The 23,236-nt window shown below is 48.8% G+C and overlaps 1 protein-coding gene across 1 annotated transcript in view; it reads right to left on the bottom strand.

The window, feature by feature from the left end:
- Nucleotides 1-920: 920 nt before the first annotated feature.
- The window catches only part of ARHGAP8 (Rho GTPase activating protein 8), a 42,437-nt gene continuing 20,121 nt past the window's right edge, over nt 921-23,236 (bottom strand). The window contains exons 7-13 of the mRNA XM_044678062.1: nt 22,509-22,607; nt 20,077-20,187; nt 10,829-10,902; nt 6,653-6,730; nt 5,581-5,709; nt 4,752-4,855; nt 921-1,762 (exon numbers count right to left, since the gene is read on the bottom strand). Of these exons, the coding sequence (XP_044533997.1) occupies nt 1,565-1,762; nt 4,752-4,855; nt 5,581-5,709; nt 6,653-6,730; nt 10,829-10,902; nt 20,077-20,187; nt 22,509-22,607 (793 nt within the window). The 3' untranslated portion in view covers nt 921-1,564. The remainder of the gene's footprint in view (nt 1,763-4,751; nt 4,856-5,580; nt 5,710-6,652; nt 6,731-10,828; nt 10,903-20,076; nt 20,188-22,508; nt 22,608-23,236) is intronic.

The following is a 23,236-nucleotide window of genomic DNA, read 5'->3' as shown; positions in this document are numbered from 1 at the left end:
TCAGGAAACCTTTACTCCCATCTCCTTATCTTTGCCAGTTAGTCCTCATGTCTAGAATGCTCCTTTTACTAACTTCTGACTCATAGACTTGATTAAGTGGCTTGGGGGTCAGAATGGAAAAATAGTCAGAGATCACTGAATTGGGAGTCAGGGCTGGCAGCCTACCTCTGGCACTTATTATCAGCATGACAATGGAAAAATCATTGATCTTCACTAACCCTTGACACCTCCCACAAAGGAAGTGGGAGTTGTCAGGGGTTTCTCCTTCCTCTCCTACCTTCCTCTTCCTCCCTTTTCCCTTCACCCCCCCTCACACCCTCAAGTTTCTTCCTCTTTAAAATGAGGATAATAATACTACTGGTACTTTCCAAGATTTTGTGAGAATCAATCAATATATGAGCAATTATTAAACACCTACCATGTGCCAGGGACTTGGAGTATAAATATTGCATATGAAGTATTGCTCAAACCTTAAAATGATTGTTAGGAATTAGGGATATTTAGCAAATATTAGAGAACACATAATCCAGAAGTTCAAAGATAAGTGGCAAGTATGGAACCATCTGGTACAAACTCTCATTTTACAGGAGAGGAAAATCAGATTCAGAGAGGAAAGAGACTTAACCAGTGAATTAGTAACAAAGTTGGGGCTCGAAGAAAGTTCTCCAACCCCAGGTCCAGATGCATGCTCTGATTCTCAGGGAAATAACAATGCCCGAGTTCAAAAGAAGTTTTAGGATTATAAAGGATTCAACATCTACTCTTTCACTTGGTCTCCACAACTGCCCAATGGGATGGGAAGATGGGGAAGGTGGACATTACTAAGCCCACTTTCAAAAGGAGGAGGCTGAGGGTGAGGGGTGAAGTCAACTGGCTGAGGACAACACTCTTGCAGGTCTTATGGATCCAGGACTTTCCGTGTCAACCCATCACTAAATTTATTGTAGAACCTGAGTGCAAAGCAGCTTCCAAGGCAGCCAAGGAGAATTTTCTGGTAATGAAATAGGAAAATTTACCAAGAGAACAAATACTAGTCCTGAAAACATTTAATCTCTTTGGTGGTTGTTTTGTTTTTTTCTAACAGGCTTCAGAAAGCCAGCACGATTCATACAGTTCACCCAATCATACAGTTCACCCATTCGTACGGTCCACCAATCATTTCCAGGGGAAAATGAGGAAGTAACACATTTCGAGTTTGGAAATACGTCCCAACCTTCCCATAGATATTTCCAGTATGGCCGATATTGTAGTGTTAGGTGGGCTGCGAATAGCTTTGCATGGGATAATCCACCTGCTTCAAGAAGGCTCTGATGATCTTTCACCTGGGAGAGGATTCAGTGTTCTACAGAGGAAGGTCCGAACACAGAGCACTAGAACATTAAAATTGAGGGAGGCCCCACGGCACAGAACGTCAGAGCTTGCAGGGCCCTTAGAAGAGAGAACACAGGACGTAGAACAAAGAATGTCAGAGATGGGGGGAACTTTCAAGTGCAGACCACAGAATGGCGGAGTCAGGAGGGAGCTTGGAGACCACCGAGTCCGAGCATTTCCTGGCGGAGGCAGCCTATGGCGAGATCCCACAAGGCACCTCCCGAGAGCTGAAGATGTTGTCATAGAAATCAATCATCAGTTCTGTGAACAGGTTGAGAGGCACCAGGGCATTGAGGGAAGAGGCTCCGCTGGACGGCCAGATTAAGTTCAGCCCAAAGACACAGGCCAGGTTGGAGCTTGTCATTTTGTTAAAGATGCACTCTTGGGAAACCTGGGAAAGAGCAAGATGTGATCATGGTGGGCCAACCCCAGAGGTCCAGGCTTTCTTCACCCATGAAAATTCACTCCCTGCCAAAGGCTATTCAAAGTCCACTTCTGCCAAGAAGCTCATCCTGACCCAACTCAAATGGTGCCAATCTATCCCTTAATCTCTCCACTCCAAGTCCTTTATCAAGCTTATTTCGGTGTATTAGTCCCCATCCCAGGCTCTAGACTATAAGCTCCTTGCAGACGGGGCCTTCATGGAGGCTTGTGTCACTTTGCTAAGACAAGAAACCTAGCAAAGAGCCTTGAACATCAGACTTCTTGCTTGAAGGAGCCCTGATTCCATCCATATGGGGTCTCTTTTCAGTCACTGAGATAACTAACTCTTCCACCAATCAACCAACCAACCAACTAATCTCTCATTAGAAGTCAGCTCAAGAAGGGCAGGCGCCATCTTGCTCATCCAAGTGCTTAACAAATGTCTTATCATGTGCTCCATTGGCAATCTCTTACCAAACACCACCTTATACCCCTGGCACTGTGCCAAGGCTAAGGAGATCCTCCGGGCCTCAGGGGGCTTACCTTCTAAGCAGCAGGTCCAACATGCACTTGTAGCATTATCACAAAATAATGACAAGAAATTCAATTCATGGTAGCCAAGAGGACAAGGACGTGAGTCACTGGCCAGGAAAAATGGGAAGATCAGGAAGAACCTTCTAGTCAGGCTGAGTTTAGGAAGGTACAGTTAGGCGACAGCCAGGAGGCGGTTGGGGATGGGGGACTGAAGCTCAGGGGAGAGAGATCTGGCAATCGTTAAGGAGAACTGAAAGCAGGAAATGCCAAGAGATGTGGGGGGACACCCACGTTGTGGGGGGGACACGAAAAGAGGGGAGAGAAACTCAAGGAGAGATTTGGAAAAGCTTCTGAAGGGACGGCAATGGCTGAAGATAGAGCAGCTAAACGGCTTTGCCACCTTGAGGACCCAGGTGAGAGGATAGGAAATGCCTTTGTAGTGGGTTCAGTGACCTGATATGTTGCTCACAATGTGTTTCACTGCAAAATGGAACAGTGATCCTTGCACTGCCCACTTCTCCAGACCGCCGTAAGAGGAACGTCTGCACAAGTCACAGAATTCACGGCCAAGTCCAGGCTCCGGGGCTTGCTGTCTGTGAAGATGGGCAGGGTACTGGGGAGCCAATCAAGCCCTTTGGGCTTCAGTTTCTCCCCCTGTGGAGGAGGAGGGGGACTTGCTGGCCTCTAAGGTCCTTTTCAAGTCTAGACCCAAACTCGTTGCTCTCCCTGATCCCTGGGCATTGTCACATTTCAGAGAATCGCGGCCTCACGGACGGAGAGCTGGAAGGCCCTTAGATGTCAGTTAGTCTAACCCCTCACTGGACAGAGGACAAGGGGCTGTGTGTCCCCAGAGGGCCACGTCTCCAGTAATGGCTGGGCCATTCCCAGCTCCTGCCTCTTTGCACACTGTCTCACACAACTAACTTTCATCTGGGAGAACTAAGGACACCCTAAGCTTCCTCCAGCAAGGTTGGCCAAGCGACGGGCCCTGGGCCGAGGCTGGTCAGCCACAGGCTCAGCTGGGACTCTCGACTCTCACCCTCCACCCTGGTCAGAATGAAAAAAGGCAGCAACAGGTCCAAAGACCTTCCTTTCTGGCCACAGTCGCAGGAGCACATATGTGTGCAAATGTGTGCAGACACACACACAGGGACATAATCAACCAAGTACACATACACACACACACACACACACACACACGTGCACAGACAGAACCTTGCACAAATATAAACACACACAGCCACACACACCCCCCCCAAACACCTCCAGACAGGGATACACACCCATACAAACAGTCCAACCTACACCCAAATACTCTCACACACACTTGCTCCAAGATCTGGGCACCCACACCCACATGCCTGCACCTCCTGTTCCCTGAGGCTCCCGCCAGGTGGAGGCCAGGGAAGCACCTCATCTCCTGGCTTCTCCCCTGGGCCTGAGACAACTGGGAAGAAAGACGTTGGGGAAGTCTGAACCCCCAAAATACAAGTCAGGCCAGCAAAGCTGGCAAAGGAAAAGGGAGGGAGAGGAAGAGAGTAATGGGACAAGGCCCGAGAGAGAGACAGACAGACGGACACAGAGAGACAAAAATGGAGAGGTAGAGGCACAACAGAAACAGAGAAGCAGAAGCACAGATGAGATAGAGAAAGAAACAAAGACAGGTAGAGAAATGGCTTGCCTATAATAGGTGGGGCAAAGGTCTCATTGTGGAAGAAAGGAGGATCTAAAAAACCACAGAGGGAGGGAAGGAGGGCAGAAAATGATGGGGAGAAGGAAAGAAGAGGTAAAGGGGGAGGAGTAAAAAGGAAAAAAAAAGAAAAAAGGAAGGAAGGGGAAAAGGGGGAAGGGAGAACGAAAAGGGAGTCAGGAAAAAAACCAGTTTTCCATCCTGAGAGGAGTTCCTACTAAGGGACAGAGTGAAATGGGGGTGGGATGGGATGGTGAGCGAGGCAATGATGGAGAGAGACTATTTGAAGAATTCTCTCTCTTTCTCCCTCTTCCCCATCTCCCTTTCCCTCCCTCTTTTTTCTCCTTCTTTTTTCTTTTTTTTTTAATATTTTTAAACCTTTAACTTCTGTGTATTAGTTCCTTGGTGGAAGAGTGGTAAGGGTGGGCAATGGGGGTCAAGTGACTTGCCCAGGGTCACCCAGCTGGGAAGTGTCTGAGGCCAGATTTGAACCCAGGACCTCCTGTCTCTAGGCCTGGCTCTCAATCCACTGAGCTACCCAGCTGCCCCTCTCCTTCTCTCTTTTTCCCCGTCTCTCCCTCTCTTTTTATCTTCTCTGTCTCCTACACTCTGTCTCTCTGTGTCTCTCTTTCCGTCCCCCAGATTGTCTCTGTACCACAGCAGGTGCTCCAGGCCAATGTTCCCAGAGCTCTGGCCTTCGTTCTGGCCAGGCCCACTCACTGCCTCTCCTCACCGTGTGTAGGAAGTCCATAAGGTATTTAAGAATGGCATAGTTGTGTTCCGGAAGGCTCCCAACAATCTCCTTGCAGCGAGTCACCCGCAGGCTGCTCTCTACGCCTGGAAGGGCAAAAGCGGTCAGGAAGTCAGTTGACAAGCATTTTTAGACTCCGAGTGCATCAGACAGCATGAAGCCCGGCCCTGGTGATGCTGAAAGCAGAGACTCAAACATCATCATTAGTCAGCAGCTGACATGGGCACCCAGCGGGCTTTACAGCCTCCCCAGGATGTTGATGCCGTTCATGTTACTGGATTTTACCCCTTGGAAGTGGCTCAAGAAAGAGTTTTTCTCCTCATTTTAAAGATGAAGCTACTTCGGCCCAGACCACACAGCTGGGCAGGATTTGAGCCTTTAGGAGATGGAAGATGAGCCACGAAAATGGCCCTCGACTCACAGAACACTGACCTCATCAGTGCCTGTGTTGTTTCCTTGATTTAACTTAAGTCTCTCCGAGGAAAGAGCTGTCTCAGTTTTGCCTCTGTGTCCCCAGAGCCCAGCGAGGGGTGATTAAGTGGAAGCCAGGGCACAAGAGGCAGCAGCAGCAGGAGGGACTAGGGATATTCAGCCTGGAGAAGGGAGCCTGGCAGGTGGGGGCAGGACACTGCAGCCAAATAGCCAGAGGCAGAAACTGCAGCAAGATGTCCCAGAGATTCCATAGTTTGGCCCCAGAAATTTGCCCGAAGCCCCCAGGTCACAAAGGAAGGCAGGTACCAAGCAGGGGCCAGATAGGCCAGCCCAGTCAGCCCAGGAAGATGCCCGCCCGGGGCTGCCACCCAGGACTCACTGGTGATTGCCAGGATCTGTTCATAGGCTTCAAAGGTGAGCAGCGGCTGAGGAAGCTCTCGGAGGAATGTCTTCAGGATGACCGCTGGGATATGGATATCGCCGTAGTCATCAAAATTCACGGCCTTTCCTACTCGACAAAAAGAGAGGGAATTCCCCAAAGACGTGGCTCCACGGAGTGAGGCCCTGGGGAGCTACTGCTCCCCCACCCAAAGCCCATTGTCATCACCCCCCGCCAGCATCGCTGGACAAATGACTCATTAATGGCTTTCAATCGACCCTCGTCTAGTATCCGGAGTAAGTCCTTCGGCTGACCTAGTGTCGATAATACTCGTCGGCGTGGTGGAGGACTGAGAGCCGCCCTGGTCTGGGGCCTCCTGCTACCTCACGGACGTGCAGTGCCCCATGCTTTCCCTCGGGAAAATGACTGACATCCGGGGAGAACTTCATGTGTACCTGTACGTAATGTCTTAATGTTTGTTCAGAGAGAGGAGAAGAAAGGAAGGAGAAGAGAAGAGAGGGAGAAGAGAGGAAGAAGAGAGGAAGAAGAAAGGAAGGAGAAGAGANAAGAAAGGAAGGAGAAGAGAAAGAGAAGAAAGGAAGGAGAAGAGAAGAGAAGGAGAAGAGAAGGAGAAGAGAGGCAGCAAGGACTACGAGTCCAAATCTGCCTCCGTGTGCCTTCCCCCAGATGGCCCTCGTTCTGCCCTTGCGGCCAAGCACGACAGTTCTAATGTCCACCATTTAAATCCCTCTGAGTACTTGAAGACGAGTTTCATGGCTTCCCACTGGAGGTGGAGACGCCGCTCTCCGAGCTCTCGGCTCCAGTGCGGGGCTCTCTCTGGGGCTTTGCTTTCCGTAAAGCGCTGCGGGTGTGGGTCCCGGCTCTGTGCTCTGCTCACTCGGGTGAAAGAATCCTTTTTTTTCTATCTTGCTTTATTATATTATTAAATCTGGCATAACAAATACTTAGGAGTATTTATTCGGGCCAAGCATCCCTGTTCTTCCCTGCTCTGAGCACTCTCGTTCACCTGGCATAGGACTGTGTCGTCGGGGAGGACGGAAGGGGGACTCACCTTGGTTATACAGTCTCTGGATCTCTTTGATGGTCTGGACACTGGCTGACCGTCGGAAAAGGCCCTCGGAGTGGAGGCCTGGGGGAAGAAGACCCCTGGAATGAAGATAGCCGCGCCGCCCTGCTCACAGCCCTGTTTGCAGCTAGTGGTCAAGGAGGAGGCCGAGGACCAGCAGGGCTTCCCATGTGCCATCCCTGAGGCCACGCCTGAGGCAGGGAGGACAGTGACAAAACAGGGGAAGGCCCGAGAGGCCCTGCCTAGGCCAGGAGCCTTAGGAGATTAGAACAGCCCAACATGACAGATCATGAATACGGATTAACACCCCTCCCAGCCCAGTCATTCTGTAGCCAAAGGGTCATCCGTAGTGACGAGGCGTCATGATGCTCCCTTTGCCAGAATGTTCCAAGGACAACCCCGAAGTGGCTGAGCCAGCGATGGGCAGAGTCTTGCTGAGGGTCACACAGGCAGCTCTCTCTCCTCTATACAAACGGCCTCCTCTGCCTCTCCAAAGCTGAAGGGAGCTCCATCGATGGAGCCGATTGGAAGAAGGGACCCTAAACTTCTTGTGTGGGGGGAGAGTGTCCACTTGGAGGGCTTTGGGATGTCCGAGGCAGCGAGGCCGAGGAGAACACGAGAATCTGTATGTGTGGAGGGGCAAATGCAGTGCCTGGCAAGTCTCCAAGGAGAGTGGAGAAGGGAACCCTTGATGCTGAGCTGCTTTGGATTCTGGCGAATGCTAGGGGAGAACTTCCCGGGGGGGGGGGGGGGGGGACAGTCTGCTGCTCTGCTCAGTCACTCGGATCCCCACCTGCAAGGTGAATGGAGGGGGCCTGCCCAGCTTTCCTCCCGCCACAAGCTCGACACTTCTTGCTCTAAGGATCCTCCCAGGCCTGGCATCGCACACACCACATTCTGAAGTGCCAACTCTTTCGTGGCTGACCCGGCAGAGCCCCAGATAAACGTGGCTCGGCGCTTCAGCCCGTTTTTATAGCCATGTTGAGTTTTGGGTGGTGCCGCGTCACGTCCCTCGGAGAGCCGGATACGTAGCTACGGCTCCCGGGCGTCACACGCCAGTCATTCCAAAGTGTGTCTCCTTTCCTTCGGGGACACCCCAGCTGCCAGTTGAGGACCCCCCCCCAAAGCAGCAGCGTCTGGCAGAAAAGCAAACGAGGTCCCAGGAGGAGAACTCTGCAGTCATGGAAAGCTGCTTGGAAGGTAGTGAGCTCCCCGTCCTAGAGATGTTCAAGTAAAGGCTGTGTGCACTTCTCCGAGAGGCAGAGACAGCTCCTTAAGGTGGCAGGGTTTAAAGCTTAGGACCAGGAGACAACAAGAATAGTAACAACCACTACCACCACTGACACACAAGCTCCCCCACTTGAGGAGAGGCTGGGCTTCGGGCTCTGATGCTTTTTAGCTCTCCTTTGGACAAGCCCAGGCCCACGAGGCTTACACCTGGGAGAGAACTTGGAGGCTCACCCTGGTCCCTCTTCACCTGACAGATGAGTAAACGGAGGTCTAGAGAAGGGGAGGGATCTGGCCCAAAATAACCCAGGGAATTCACACGGGAACGCGACCTGTGGTGTCCTGAGATTCGTTACCCCAAGAGACTGATTACAGACTAACCAAGCGCCAGGAGACCTCTCCTGGTCTCTGCCCCGATGCGCCCTCTCCATCGTCTCCCAAGAGCCCCGAGCAGCACGGGGAGGGGGGGCCCTTCCCACTGCACTTCACTAGCTCTCTCCTGACTACAAAGGGCTATTTATTAGAAAGACGGCTTTCCGTTCTTCTCAGGCAAATAGGACACAACAAAAGAGGGGCTTGGAACAAGGGACAAGGACCCTCAGCTCTCCCAGACTTCCCTCGGGGGAGACGAGGGGCCTGGAATGTTACACACACTGCCAGACCCAGCTGAAGTTCGCTAGTCTGGCCAGCGGGCTTTTCCTCCCTGCCCCTCTCCTTCTTTTTCTGTCCTTGGTGCCAGGGGATGGCTAGCCTCTGGGGAGGGAAAGGCCTGGGACGGCAAAACCCAGCAGCACTAGCTCGAGCTGATGTTGAGGGGGGAGAAGGGAGAGGAGCTCTTCAATAATAACTCGGCCCATCCCACCATCAGACATCCGTCAGCCCATCGGAATGCTGCACACCACCTGGTCTGGATGACCCAGTTCTCCTGTGAACTGTCTGAGAGCTTTCCTCCCTCCCTGTGCTATGAAGCTTGTTCTCAGCATTGGGTTCTATCTGTCTTGTAGCAGTCGTTAAAAATACCCAGAAGTGGCTTGTTCTGTGTTTTTCACTGGTTGGTGCCTCCCCATGACTCCTGAAGGCTCTGCTGGAGGGACCCAACGTCCCAAGAGGAGACTGAGCCACGGACTGAGTGTCTCCTTCATTTCTTCCCTCTCTGGGTCAGCCAAACTGATACTAAATGTCTAAGTAGATTCAACCACCTTCCCCCTCCCTCATCAAGAGCCTTCCATGGCTCTCTAGTGCTCTCTATAATGCAGTGTCCGTCATCTTTCCAGGCTTCCTTCAATCGGCCCCTTTAACCCACTTTCTGTCCCAGTTAACACGGCCTGCTGGTTGTTTCCCTTATAAAGCATGTCATTCTCTGCCCAATTGATCTCTTTGGTCCCCCATGAAGGACCAAGCGAGATCAAAGGCCAGGAGCGAGACAGACAGCATCAATGACACAAGCATGACCAGGAAACCAAGGGAAGCCGGTGACGAGAAAAAAAAAAGATTTCTGCATGAACTCTCTCTGATAATGAGGTAATCAATCAGGGAGCACTGAGGCAGATGTCAGCTCAAAACCAGAAAAATATCCACAGCATCAGGTGTCCAACGATAGGGCTTGGCTGCTTCACGAGGAAGGGAGCTCCCCGTCCTGGGAGTCACTTGCTGAAGCTGCTAGAAACGGCCCACTTTCGGGTCTTGAAATGAACTATGGACCACTGGAAAAACGGAAGACAACATGGACAAACGCCGTCTGACTCTGGGCTACCAGCCAGCTCCAAAGGGGCCAGTCACAAGGCGCAGTGAGTGAGGAGAGGAGACGGAGAGCTCCTCGGATCCAGAGACCTCAAAGATGGGAGGATTTGGCCAAAGCCCCAGAGGATCGGGGAGCGGAGAGGAGCCGAGTCTGAAGCTACTAGAGGATTCCCCTCCCCAGTTACCTCTTACTAGGCTTGTGTACGACCCTCCATAGCATGTTGGGAATGGATGAGGGACGACCCCCTCGAGGGGACCACAGAGCCACCGAGAGATAAAAGCTCACAGGAGTTCGGAGGCTCCATCAATTCCAGGACTACAGACTGAGAACTGGGAGGGACAAGAGAGAGCACGAAACCCCTCTCTGCCCCCTTCATTTTAGACATGAGCAAACTGAAGCCAAGTTTAAAAAGAAGAAAGAGAAGCTTCTGAGGCAGGACTTAAACTCGAGTTTTCTGGACTCCAAATCCAGGACTCTATCCACTGGACCAGCATTGGCGAACATCTAGATCGTGTGCCCAAATGGCAACTTCAGGCTATTTGTGAGTCCCCCCTCAACCCTCCCCAATTACCCCAGAGAGCAGAGAAGTGCTCACATTGGCCCGCTAGACAGAGGGGCAGAGCATACAGAAAATGTCCTCAGGCTCCGTGGAGAGGCACCCCAGCACCCACAGCCCTAGACCAGGGGTCCCAAACTTTTTAGGCCTACCGCCCCCTTTCCAGAAAAAACATGACTTAGTGCCCCCTGTCGCATACTATCACCACCCCTTACAGTTATTCACCGCCCCCAAATGCTCCTGTGGCCATCACCGCCCCTCTGGATCGCTGCAGCACCCACCAGGGGGCGGTGGCGCCCACTTTGGGAATCACTGCCATAGACCATTTAGGCACCAAAGGTGAACAGTGCTGATTTTTCTTAGACGAAACCACCTCTGGCTGCCTTCAAGGAGCTTTCATGCATACTTTAGGGTTTACACAAATAACCCACATCCGAGGTAATGGGGTCTCTGTCCTCTGCTCCTCTCACAGTCTCTCTCTGTCTCTCTCTTTTCTGGGGGGCTTTGAGGACAGGACTTTATGAGTTCAGAGACCTGGAGGAGTAGCCTGAGACCCCATTACCAGCTCTCTATGACTCTGGTCCCTCAGTTCCCTTTGGGGCTGATTCCTCCCTTGCAGGATTGCCCCAGCTCTCACCTTTGGCCTTCAGGTAGGTCACTGTCTCCTTCATGACCGGTGGGATGAGTTCACCTTTATTTTTGTCTCTGATGCTGGAAAGGAGAGGGGGGAAAATGGGCCAGTTTTTAGCCAGGAGAACTTCTGAAATGATGCAGGGGGAAGACCCCACTCCACCCCATCCCACCCATTCCTGGATCCTCAAAAGAAATACAAGGCAAAGGAAGGAGTCTTGAGATGTGAGATAATCATGGCTTGGAGATGAAGAAGCGGGTTCAGAGTCAGGAGACCAAGGCGGGGTCTTAATAAGCTACGCTCCCCCAGGCGAGCACCCACAGGCAGCCTCGGTTTTCTCATCTACAAAATGGAAATAATAATGACCACAATCTCAGCCTCACAGGGTCATGCATGCTAGGCCTTTGCAGACCTTCAGGGATAAAGAAATGACTGTTACTATCCTTCTTATCATCACTAGTAATAATCCCCCCAAAGGCAGTACCAAACAACATCGAGGACAAAAGGCTTTCTGGGTTCTAGTTTCAGCTTTGCCTACTGATTTGCTCTGTAACCTCAGACAAGCCACTGGACCATTCGGAGCCACCATCTTCTCAGCTGTGAAAGAGAGATAATGATGATGATGATGATGATGCCCACCGTGTCTCCCTCCCAGAGACTTTGTGAAGACTTTGAAGGAGCCATCCGGAGTGTGATGAATGGTCATTAATGGCATTTATAGGAGAATTCACGAAAAGAGACTCAGGAGGCCAAGCAAGCCCAATGGAGGCCCAACAATCAGGGAGGTGGAGACCCAGGGGAAGGCCTCAGGTGCCCAGAGACGGAGAGCCCAGGTTCTGCTCGGGGCTTCCCCCTTCTCCGGTTGAGGCACGGGGGCTTTGGACCTTCTAGACCAGCGGTGTCAGACTCAAGTAGAAATGGGGCCACTGAGCCAAACATAAGCATCTCGGGGAGTGCTGCCCATTGTTCAGTTTATAAAAGTCATCTTGGTGTTTGAGTCTATTTTTAAATATTTCCCCAATTCCATTTGGATCGGATTCGGGCCCCACTCAGGAACCCCTAAGCTCCATGCTTGCCACTCTATCATAGATGGGCGCTCTGCGAGGGCAGAAACCATGCAGTCACCATATTGCACGCTCCCAAGAGCCAGCGAGGGGAGAAATGATAATAATAGCAATTATCCTAAGAGCTAACACTGACAGAGCACTTTAAAGGTCGCAAAGTACTTCACAAATATTAACCCATTTGAGCCTTATGGCAATCCTGCCTGGGAGGTAGGTGCTATTACTATCACCCCATTTCGTAGAGGAGGCAACTGAGTCACAGTGTGCTTCAGTGACTTGGCCAGCTACTAAGCATCTGGGGCAGGATTTGAATTCAAGTCTTCCTGACGCCAGGCCCAGGGCTCTACCCATTGCCTACCTCTCTGCCTAGAAACAATAGGAACAATCTCTTAAGCCACCCCCTCCCCCACGCAGTAAGACTGGGCTAGATTTCCCTTTAAAGGTAAGGAAATCGCTCAAGACCTCACTCACCCAGCGGCCGCTGCCCTGGTTTCCCCGTGGCCCAAGCAGTCCGTCCAGGCGCTGAGGAGCCAGAAATGCCTTCCTCCCGCCCTCAAGCTGAAGCACTGCCAGAGACAGGCAAGGGGGGCAGCTCCCGAGCGAATCAAAGCAACCTCTCTGTTGAAAACCCTACTTTCACGCTATGGGTGACCCCCACATTTCTTATTCTGAGCCAGCCTCCTGCTTGAAGTCCTACCTGCACAGTCTCCCTCCCCACCCTGCCAGGGTCCGACAGTCTCTGCTCTAAGGCTCCTGAACCTGGGACTGGAGGGTCACGGCAGTCAGAAAGAGGACTGGACCCTCTTGGCTCAGAGTTCAGGGCTCCTTCCCAGAGGCAAGGCAGAAAGGGGAGGTGGTGACGGAGGGTTTGGGCAAGGGTCCCCTTTTGACTGAGTTATGCCTCCACTAGAATGTGGAACAAAAACTTGCTCAACAACCTTCCATAGCTCTCATTTTCGAGGACGCCTTTCAGAAGGCATGAGTGTTCAGTGGAGTCAACAGGCAAATCCATCTGTTCATGTCTTCTGTTCCCAGCCTGCTGGGAAAGCCAGCAGCAACAAATATAAGAGAGGAGAGGAGGAGAACGTGCTGGGAAAACCTGCTTGGATGCCATGAGCCCTTCAATCTCCTCGGACCCAGAAAGGGCATTGACTAGCCCAGGGCTACACAGGAAGACAGAGACAGTTGGAGCTCTCCCATGTTCCCAGGTAGCCTGCCCTCTCTTCGGTGGTCCATTGTTTAGTCACTTGGCACTGTGGCAGGCCAGGACTCATCTCCAGAACATGGGCAGACAAGTATTGAAAGATGGGGCTTTTCCCAAGCCTTTCAGGGTCATTCCCGCAGCTCTCTTCCCTCTACTCACTCCTCCGCTCTTCAGGCCTGGTGCTGGCTAAAACAAAGTACCATCAGCCGACAGCGGGGCATAAAGAGTGTCTGGCTAGCTGGCTGGACCTCCTGAGAGGGTGGGCACTAGCCCCCTCCCTCCTGCCCCGGCAGTTCCTTCTTCTGTAAGATGATGGCCGAGGAGGGGGAGCCCTGCCAGTTTTAGGGCTGTGACCACTGTTGATGACCAGAAATGTCTATTCAAAGCTTTTCCAGCTTTGCGATCTTCCATCTCCCTCTGGAGACCTTCTGGAACTTGGCTATTGCTGCCCAGGAAGGTCTTCGGGGTTGCCTCCAAGATGCAAGGAGGCATTAAAGGAGGACACCAGCAGAGGACAGAGCAGGGAATGGTATGGTAGAGAGGGCTGAACTGGGAGTCACGAGTTCGAATCTCAGCTCTGCCTCTAGTGAGAGTTTGGGGACCCTCTCTGAGCCTCAATGTCTTTAGGACGTTATAAGGAAGTAAGGAAAGAGCATTACCCATTTCCACCTAGTATCTTTTAGATACTTAATTCAAGGCTGGACTAACGGGGCTCTAAGCCCCCATTCTCACCGCAAGTCTGGGTTCCTCATTGTTCAAATCTCAACCCAACAAGCATCTCTCTATGAAGGCTTCCTTGACCCTGATGGTGATGCTCTGATACTACCTGCCCTCTGTCTGCTTCCTCTCTAACACGTGGATCATGCAGCACTGACCGTATCAAGCTGGGGTGGCACCTTGTTGGGCGTTACTGTTCTGTCCCCTCCTTAGCACGGGTCTTCTGTAAGGACTGGGTGACAACATCCGGCCCAAAAACCTTGTCTCTCCAACACTGCTCTGCATACAGTAGGTGCTTACTCTGCGTATGTTCTCTTTCTGCCTCTTGTCACGTTGCACCTTCTAAGAGTTGTGCTCCTAGATTTACAGGGGACTCTTCAACATTGCATCCACTTAATCTATGATTAAAAATTAATTAGCAGCAATTATGGAGCTGTTGATTCCTCTAATTGCTGTTTCACTTACATCTCTTAATTACTTTTCTTGGGCTGCTAACTTAACCAGCAACAGAGTGCCATCTTCAATTAGCACCATCGAGAGGATGTTTCAGGGTTTGGGAAGGGAGAAATGGATAGTATCTGAATGAATGGTATTAACTGAATAAATTAAATGAATGGGATGAATGCATCAATGCTCCCCTCTTCTGTGACTCAAGTGAACGCGCTGTCCCCGGGTCTGAGGAGGGTGACCTGGTGGGCCCCACGGGCTGGAAGGCTCCCTCTCTCGGGGAACCAGAAGACAGAATGTAAGACGATCAGGCGGCTCCGACCTGGAGTCCACTGAAAGCACGTGGCAACCTTCAGCTGCATCAAAGCGACGAAGCTGGATGACTAGGCGCGAGACGGGTTCATTTAAGTAAGGAGCGGCGTGTGGGCAGGCCGGGAGGCCGAGGGGCCCCTCCCCGTCCCCGGCGGGAGGTCAGAGCCACAGCACACACGGCTCCACGTACAAATGCTTCAAGTTGACAGAGAGAAGGTCTCATTTTAAAGACTGGGGAAAAGAAGGCCCAGAGGGCTGAGTTTCCAACCCATGTTTCCCAACTACTCTCTAAGCCTCAGTTTATCTGAATCTTAAGAGGTGGAAGGGGGAGTCTCAGGGGGCATCTAGTCCAATCCCAAGCCACCTTGTAATTCCTCTCTGCCACATTTAAGACAAGTTGCCATTCAGCTTCCCTTTAAATGACAGGATCGTGAATTGAGAAACTGGTCAGAAGCCAGGCCATCCCATGACCTCGGCGGCAGGCATATGGAGGGGTTATTAACTTGTCTGGGGCCGTAAGGAAATGAGGCTAGAGCTAGGATTTGACGGGTGAACCTCGTTCCTTTGACCCCAAATCCATCCACCTTTCCGTTATATCAGAGGTCTGACTTTACACACACACACACACACACACACACACACACACACACGCACACACGCACACACGCACGCACACACACACACACACACGCACACACACGCACACGCGCACACACACACACACACACACACACACACACACACACACACACACACACGGTTAGCTGGCACAGTAACCTGAGCCTGAAGTCAGGAAGACTCATCTTGCAGAGTTCAAAAATCTGACCCCAGACACTGACTAGCCGTGTGATTCTGGAAAAGTCACTTAACCCTGTTTGCCTCAGCTTCCTCATCTAGAAAACGGGCTGGAGAAGCAAATGGCAAAGCCCGTCAGCATCTGCCAAGAAAACTCTTAAATGGGGACACGGAGAGTCAGAAGTGACTGAAACCTGTGGCTAAATCTTTCCTCCACGGACTTACGGTCAACATATACTGTCACTTGAAGAGGCAAAACAATTTTGAACAGTTTAACCACCTCCCTTAGGGAGTCTATGGGGAAGGTCTGAACTTTAACTATGAAGAGTCCGCTAGAAGACAGAGATTGAATTTTAGCTGTTATTTGGGGAAAAAAAAGAGACACTGTCATTCTGAAGGTTAACTTTATGTTAAGAGAGACGGATAAGAAGGGAAGGAACTTCTCTGAAAGGATTGAGTTTAACCTTTACATTGCAAATAAAAGAGTATTCTTAAGAGAATTTGGCTGCCATTCTCACAGCTAAATAATGGGACGGAATTTCAGAAGAAAGGAGAAGTCAAGAATAACAGTGACGAAGGGCAGCTGGGAGGACTCAGTGGATAGAGAGCCAGGCCCAGAGATGGGAGGTCCTGGCTTTAAATTTAGCCTCAGACACTTCCTAGCTGTGTGACCCTGGGCAAGTCACTTAAACCTCCACTGTCTATCCCTTACCACTCTTCTGCCTTGGAACCAATACAGAGTATTGATTCTAAGAAGGTAAAGGGTTAAAAAAAAAAAGAGTAAACATGGTGGTTGTGGATTCTGGATATGATCTTTCTCTTAGCTACAACATTATAAATTATTGTATTATTTATATTTTTTATTATTCACATCTTAAATAGATATATAAATGGAAATTTTGATATTTTAAGCCAAGGAAATGAAGACTTTTTGATATAGAGAAAGTTGCCAAACTCCTTACCAGAAAGAGATTTCTTTCATTTGTTAAACAAATAGTAATCTGGGTTGGGGGCTCAGAGCTAGTTATTTAATAATAGACATGCTGCAGTTTTAGTACTTAATAGGGAGATATTCAAACATATCCCAGGATAATGAGAACTAATTATGGGAACAAATCAAATAATCGGCTACTTCTCAAAGGAAACAACAACAACTCACGACCATCTTGATTTATAAACAAATTCTATCAAATATTTAAAAAACAATTAATTCTAATACTACACAAATGGAAAAAAAATAAAGGAAAAGAAGCGATCCTACTAAATTCCTTCTGACATAAATAGAGTCTTGATATCTAGATCAAGGAGAGTCAAAATAAAGAAAATTGCAAGCCATTATTTCTAATGAATATTGATACAAAATTTTAAAGTAACATAATAGCAAACAGACCACAGTCACATATCACAAAGATTATACACCAAAACCAGACTAGAATTTATATCACAAATGTAGGGCTGTTCCAATATAAACATAATTGATATTAATAACAAAACCAACAAAAATCATATCTTAGATCGATATGTATAGGAAAAGCTTTTGACAAGTTTTAACTTCCATTTCTGTTAAAAAACTACTAAAAAGGGGGCAGCTGGGTAGCACAGTGCATTGAGAACCAGGCCTAGAGATGGGAGGTCCTAGGTTCAAATCTGGCCTCAGGCACTTCCCAGCTGTGTGACCCTGGGCAAGTCATTTGACCCCCATTGCCTACCCTTACCACTCTTCTGCCTTGGAGCCAATACACAGTATTGACTCCAAGACAGAAGGTGAGGTTTAAAAAAAAAAAAACTACTAAAAAGCAAAGGAATAAATGGAGCTTTTACTTAAGATAATAAGTAGTATTTTTCTAAATGAAGTAGAGGTCTTTCTAATAAATTCAGGAGTAAAATAAGGCTGTCCATTATCACCATTACTATTTAGAGGAGTCCTAGAAAGGCTACCCATGGTGATAAGACAAGAAAAATATGTGCAAATAAGCATAGGCAATGGAGAAACAATATTTTTTTTTTTGCAGATGATATGATGATTTAGTTAGAGAACCCTAGAGAGTCAGCTGAAAAACTAAAGTGAACAATGAACAACTTCAGTAAAGCTAAAAGGATAAAAAAGAAACTCACACCAATCAAATATGAAATTTGGCATTTTCAAAACCCTTTATAACCTGTCTCCTTTCCACCTCTCCAGTATTCTCACACCTTGTTCCCTACTATGTCCTCTCCCATCCACTAACATTGGCCTCTTGGCTGTTCCACAAACGAGACCCTTTGCCTCTGGGCTTTGGACATTTTCTCTGGCTATTCCCCAGGCCTGTAATGTTCTGTCTACTGGCTTCCCTGACTTCCTTCAAGTCCCAACTATAATAACCCTCTAGATAGAAGAGGCCTTTCCCAGTCCTCCTAATTCTAGTCTCTTAATTCCTAGCCTCCCCTCTATCAATTCCAGTTTACCCTGCCTATAACTTGTCTGGACAGAGATGTTTGCATGTTGTCTCCTCCCCTCTATTAGCTCCTTAAGAGCAGGGCCAGTCTTTTGCCTGTCTGTGTTTCCCCATGAGCTACCACCCCAGGGTTATCCCTAATACACCTTCCTAACAAGGGGCTGGGCAGTGTCTCTGGGGACATTGCAGGGAAGGGGTGCCCTCACTTCCCCGAGCAGCCCAGGCCACACTGGGGCAGTTTTCTTGGTCAGAAAGGTGCTTCTGGCCCATAGCCTGCCTTTCAGTCTTGTGCTCTTTCCAACATGCCATTCCCATTGCAAAAGGGAATTCTTTGTTCTCTTTGAGTTTACACTTGTGAAAAGGAATTCTTTATTCTCTTTGCCTAGTAGGTCCAATTCTGTTGGACACCAAAGTGATCCATGAGGATCAGTGGGTTCTGGGAAAGATAGATAATTATCAGTGAAAGGGACTTTTCCTAGTCCTCCTTCCTTACCTAAACCCATTAGCATCTTTAATAAACTTGTTGATAAAATCTAAGTAAGTGTTTGTGGGAATTGTAAGATTGAGTTTCTAAGAGTCTCAGGACAGAGACTTGCTCTCTGTGCCTGGGAGGAGTCATAAAGTCAAGACTTGAAGTTCACCAACCTTATTTACTGGACAAATTACCATCTTCCACTACCTTTTGATTAAATTAACAAAAGTTTGAACTAGGTGGAGGAGCTTGCAAAACACTTAGAGAATTCACACCCTCAGAAACTCAACCAGCCAGGAATCTGTGAAGACTTTTGATGAGTATTCACCCCTCCAGAAGGTGAGAACTGATTCCCACAAACACTGCCCCCTGGGCAGTGCTTGAAAATGTGGAAGCTATAATTGGCCCCTGTGAAAAAGGGAAGAGACAAGAATCCACTATAAAAGGCCCTGAACTTCTGGGGCTAAGGAAGGAAGTGGAGTCCAAGAAGGAAGTTGGCTTCAAGAGGGAAGTCAGCTTCAAGAAGAAGATCGGCTCAAGGAAGAAAGTCTGCCTCAGGAATCACCTTTAGCTCAAGTCATTGTCTTGACCTGCCTCTTGGAGGGAACTTGGGTGAGTGGATAGCTGGCTTTCCCTTCCTGTCTTCTGGAGAGAGTTTAATTCCTGTTGAAGGTCAACAAGTCCTGGCTGAATCAAGCACCAGAGCAATATTTAGCTAACTAGGTTAATGTCTTCTCTACCCTTTTTTATTTCTCTGCTTTCACTCTTTCCACCTCTTTTGTAAATAAAAGCTATTAAAGTCATTTCAACTTTTAGCAATAATACTTTGAATCGGCAACCACCACTATTATTTATAATCTTCACATATTTTAGCTAAACCATTAAAATTTAATCCTTACACCATGCATGCCAGCATGGGTACACACACACACACACACACACACACACACACACAGAGTAACACTAACTTTAATTATCCAACCAAACAAGCATTTATTATGCACCTGTCAAGTGACAGGCCAAGTGTAGCAATCTTATGCCAAGTAGGTTCTTATTCAATTCTTCAAGCACATTTTTTTTTTACTCTTACCTTCTGACTTAGAATCAATACCAAGTACTGGTTCTAAGGCAGAAGACTGGTAAAGGCTAGGTGACAGGGGATTAAGTGACTTGCCTACAGTCACACAGTTAAGAAATGTTTAAGGCCAAATTTGAACCCAGGACCTCCCATCTCTGGGCCTGGCTCTCAATCTTCTGAGCCACTTAGCTTCCCCCTCCTCTTCAAGCATTTATTAAGAGCAGAGACTTGTGCTGAGAGGTGTAAAGGAGGTCTGGTTCTGTTAAATTACTCCTCCAGTGGGATTCTCATACCCATTTTAGAAGTGAGGAGACTGAGGCAATGAGCCTGGCCAAAGTTCACACGACAAGTTAGTCATAGGCTTTAGAGCTGCAGGAGCCTTCATGTAGTCTAATTCCTTCATTTTTCAGAAGGGAAAACTGAGTATCACTTGGAAAATGGAAGTACTTTGCCTAAAATCTTGGCTGAAGCTGGGGCTCCTTTTACATAAATGCCAGCCCCAGTAGAGGAGACCCAGCCTCTGCCCTCAGAAAGTCTCTAGTCTAGTAAAAGAATACGGTACCACAAGACTCAGACAACAGAGACTGGCCCATTTTATGCCATTGGATAAGGAGGTGGGGTGGTGGAGGTAATCAGGGTAGGCTTCCTGGAAGTAGTGAGTTTTAAAGGTCCTGTCCTCAGACACACAAGCATCCAGAAATTTTAGGGAAAACAAGAGAAATCTGCTTACTATTTTAGGCTGACACCAAACTGTTGGGTGGGCAGTGGAGGGCGGGGTGGCGGCATCTTCACCAAGGGTGGTGGGCGGCCCAGTCTCATGTTCTGTAACTTCTCATCATGTCTATGGACAGAACAAACATCATGTCACAGAGGATACCCACTGATGGAGAGCCTTTCCTCCTAGAAGCAGCCGAGCATTCCCAAGGCTCTGCCAAGCTCCAGACAGTTTTAGACTCATGGACTATGGGGGCCAGGTAGGCACATAGACCACCATTTCCTACCTCCATGCCATTGCCTGTGCTATTGCCTATTCCTGTAATGCTTTCCCACCTCATCTTAACCTCACAGAATCTTTAGCTTCCTTCAAGGTTCAGTTTCAGGGTCATTTCCTACAAGGGCTTTCTCTGATTCCCTGAGTTGTTAAGGTTCCCCAAAGGTCCTTATGGAGGTAGTGTGAGGTACTAGAAAGAACATCAACTTGAAGTCAGGGGACTAGGTTCAAATCCTGCCTCAGAGACTCTGTGACCATGCTCCTTACTCAGCCTTAGTTTCATCTGTAAAAGAAGGGGGTTGGATGCAATGGCCTCTTAAAAGTCCTTTCCAGCTGTCAAGCTGTGACCCTAATAGATCTACTTTTCCTGTGTTCAAGTTCTCACCCCCAAAAGCCCTATAGAATACAAACTCCTTAAAGATAGGGACTCTCCTCACCTAGTCTCTCTTCCCATCTACCATGACCCTGGCATATAAATGATGTAATGTAAAAGATGCAAGAGAGGCTTTTGCTTTTGCAGGGGGCCAACTGAAAACTTCTGGCAGTTAGAAGCCTTAGAATTCTGAGAGAAGTCAGTTGGTCCCTGAGGCTTGAACAGAGCAGAAGGACTAACTAGAGCTCTGCTTGGCTTTCAGTTTTGCCTTTGACCTGTGCTTTGTCTCTGGACAATTTGAACCTAGCTAATTTCTCTGGACCTCTCCCTGACTTTCTCCATATTATTTCCCTGTTTCCCTGCCTGTTTTCCCTGGAGCTCTGGGAGGCAGGATGGCTTTTGGGTTTTTAGTGAATAGACTTTGTGGGTTTAGTTTTCCCCAAATAGGCAAGTAGGACATCCTTGAATTCAAACTATCCCTTTAGTATTCCCTCTACTTTAAGAGCAGCCAAATCTTCCCTGGCTGAGGGAAGTAGGTTCTTCTCTCAGTCTAACCCATTCCTGTGACCCTTCCCCATCTTGAGTTTCTCCCTAGCGGCTGTCAGAAACCCGAAACCCCTCTCTCCTTCCTGACCAACCCTGAACTTTAATAAATCTCTTTGTTACCTAAGCAAACCCTCTGGAGAATCATTGTGTTGAAAAATTAGGCAAGGGTTGAAGGGGAAGGATTTATTATCTTTATTTCCTGAGGGAAACTGGAGGCATCCATCTTGGGAGGAAGTAGTTGCCCAACGCTTCCTCCTGAATCCCTTCAGTTTCACTGACAGGGAGGAGCCTTGCGACTCCTCCTTTAAGGACTTGAGAAACTGACAAGAAAGCCCTCAAGTCAGATTTCAATCATTTCTGACTGGCCTTATTCCCCTTATTCCTTGTGTCTGTAGAAGTACCTTTCCTGCCTGGAAGGGTTCAACCTATTAGCCCCATTATCCTCTGTCTCTAGCTTGGGTGTCTAGTCTGTGTTAGCTGCCTCTCCTGAACACCTCACCCTGTACCCTTACCATTCCTCCCTAAACTCAGCCTTCCCTTTCATTCCTCTCCTATCACCTCAATCACCTTTTACCCCTCCATCACTCAGCAAGGGAAGCAGAGCACCTCCCAATTTCAGTGTACCCCCTTTTATCCATTACAATGATTACCAAATTAAAGTGGGTATCAACTATTTCAATGCCTTATTCAGAAAATGAGGCCCAGGGAGAGGAAAGGACAGGCCCAAAGCCACATGGAAAGATCCTTTGGGGATCAGGACATCAAGCCTGCATCTTGGAATAAGGCCGCTGCTCCTTCCACTGGGCTTCTGTGGCCCTGGGCAAGCTCTGAAAACTGTGTTCTCCCAGGCCTAGGGCTACTTTGGGCCATGTGTACCTGATCCCCAGCTACATATCTCCATGACTGAGCTGGTCAGAGGAGCTTTCTGCCACTGAAAAATGAGCAGTTCACCCCCAAACATACAGCACCATGGGTCAACGGGTGTCCTGTTCACCCTTAGGTCTGGCTCTGATCACAAATGTACTCACATGAGCCTGCCACCCCCCCCTCCAATCATGGCCATCATCAATGTCCCCATCATCCCCATTATCAATATCCCCAGCGTTGTCATCGTCATTGTCATCATCATCCCCATCATCATTATTACTGTCATCCCCATCATCATCACTATCACCACCATCACCACCATTATCAATAAAGTCCCCATTGGCACCACTATCATCAATATCCCCATCATTATCCTCCAACTCACCGAATAACCTCAGGAGGAATCATCAGTTGGTCATAGTTGAGATGCTCTCTTAACTCGCTTAAGTAGTTGAAATAGGTCACCTTTTTCCCAAACTTGTGGCTACAAATGAGACAGACCAGGAGGGAAGAAGGGGGGAAAGAAAATGAATCATGTAAACTTGGGAAAATATTTCAAAATTTTAAAAAAATTTAACTTCATAAAAGTAGACATAATAAGCGAATATTGTTAAGTAAATAAATGAATAAAAGATGTTGGGCTTTTCTCCATGGGAGAAAGCTCCAAGGGAGCTTAATAAACATTTGGTGAAGAGAATGCACTCTTTCCTCTCATCCCCACACACTTCATGTAGAGCAGCCAACTTGTGGGGCCCTGGCTCCCTCTAGTGCAGGAAAAGGAAATGAGTGCAGCTCAGTGGCTTGCTGCACCGGAATCCTCAGGAAAGCACCAGATGCCTCTTTGCAGCCTCTCAAATAGCATCTAGAGAGGACATCATCATCTGAGGAACACAGATCCAGAGCTGGATCAAAGCCCCTCATATTACAGAGGAGAAACCCAGAGAAGGAAATTTCTGCCCATGATTACACAGGGAGTGAGGGGCGAGGGTAGGATTTGACCCCAGGTCCTCTGGCTTTTTCCCACTGTACTGCACAGCCTCATAGAATCTGAGGACAAGACCTCAGAGGCCATCAAGTCCATGCCATACCTGACCAAGAATCTCCTCTATGGCT

The sequence above is a fragment of the Gracilinanus agilis genome, chromosome 5, assembly GCF_016433145.1.
Source record: "Gracilinanus agilis isolate LMUSP501 chromosome 5, AgileGrace, whole genome shotgun sequence".
Taxonomy (NCBI): Eukaryota; Metazoa; Chordata; class Mammalia; order Didelphimorphia; family Didelphidae; genus Gracilinanus; species Gracilinanus agilis.
This window is presented reverse-complemented; position numbering and strand designations above follow the sequence as displayed.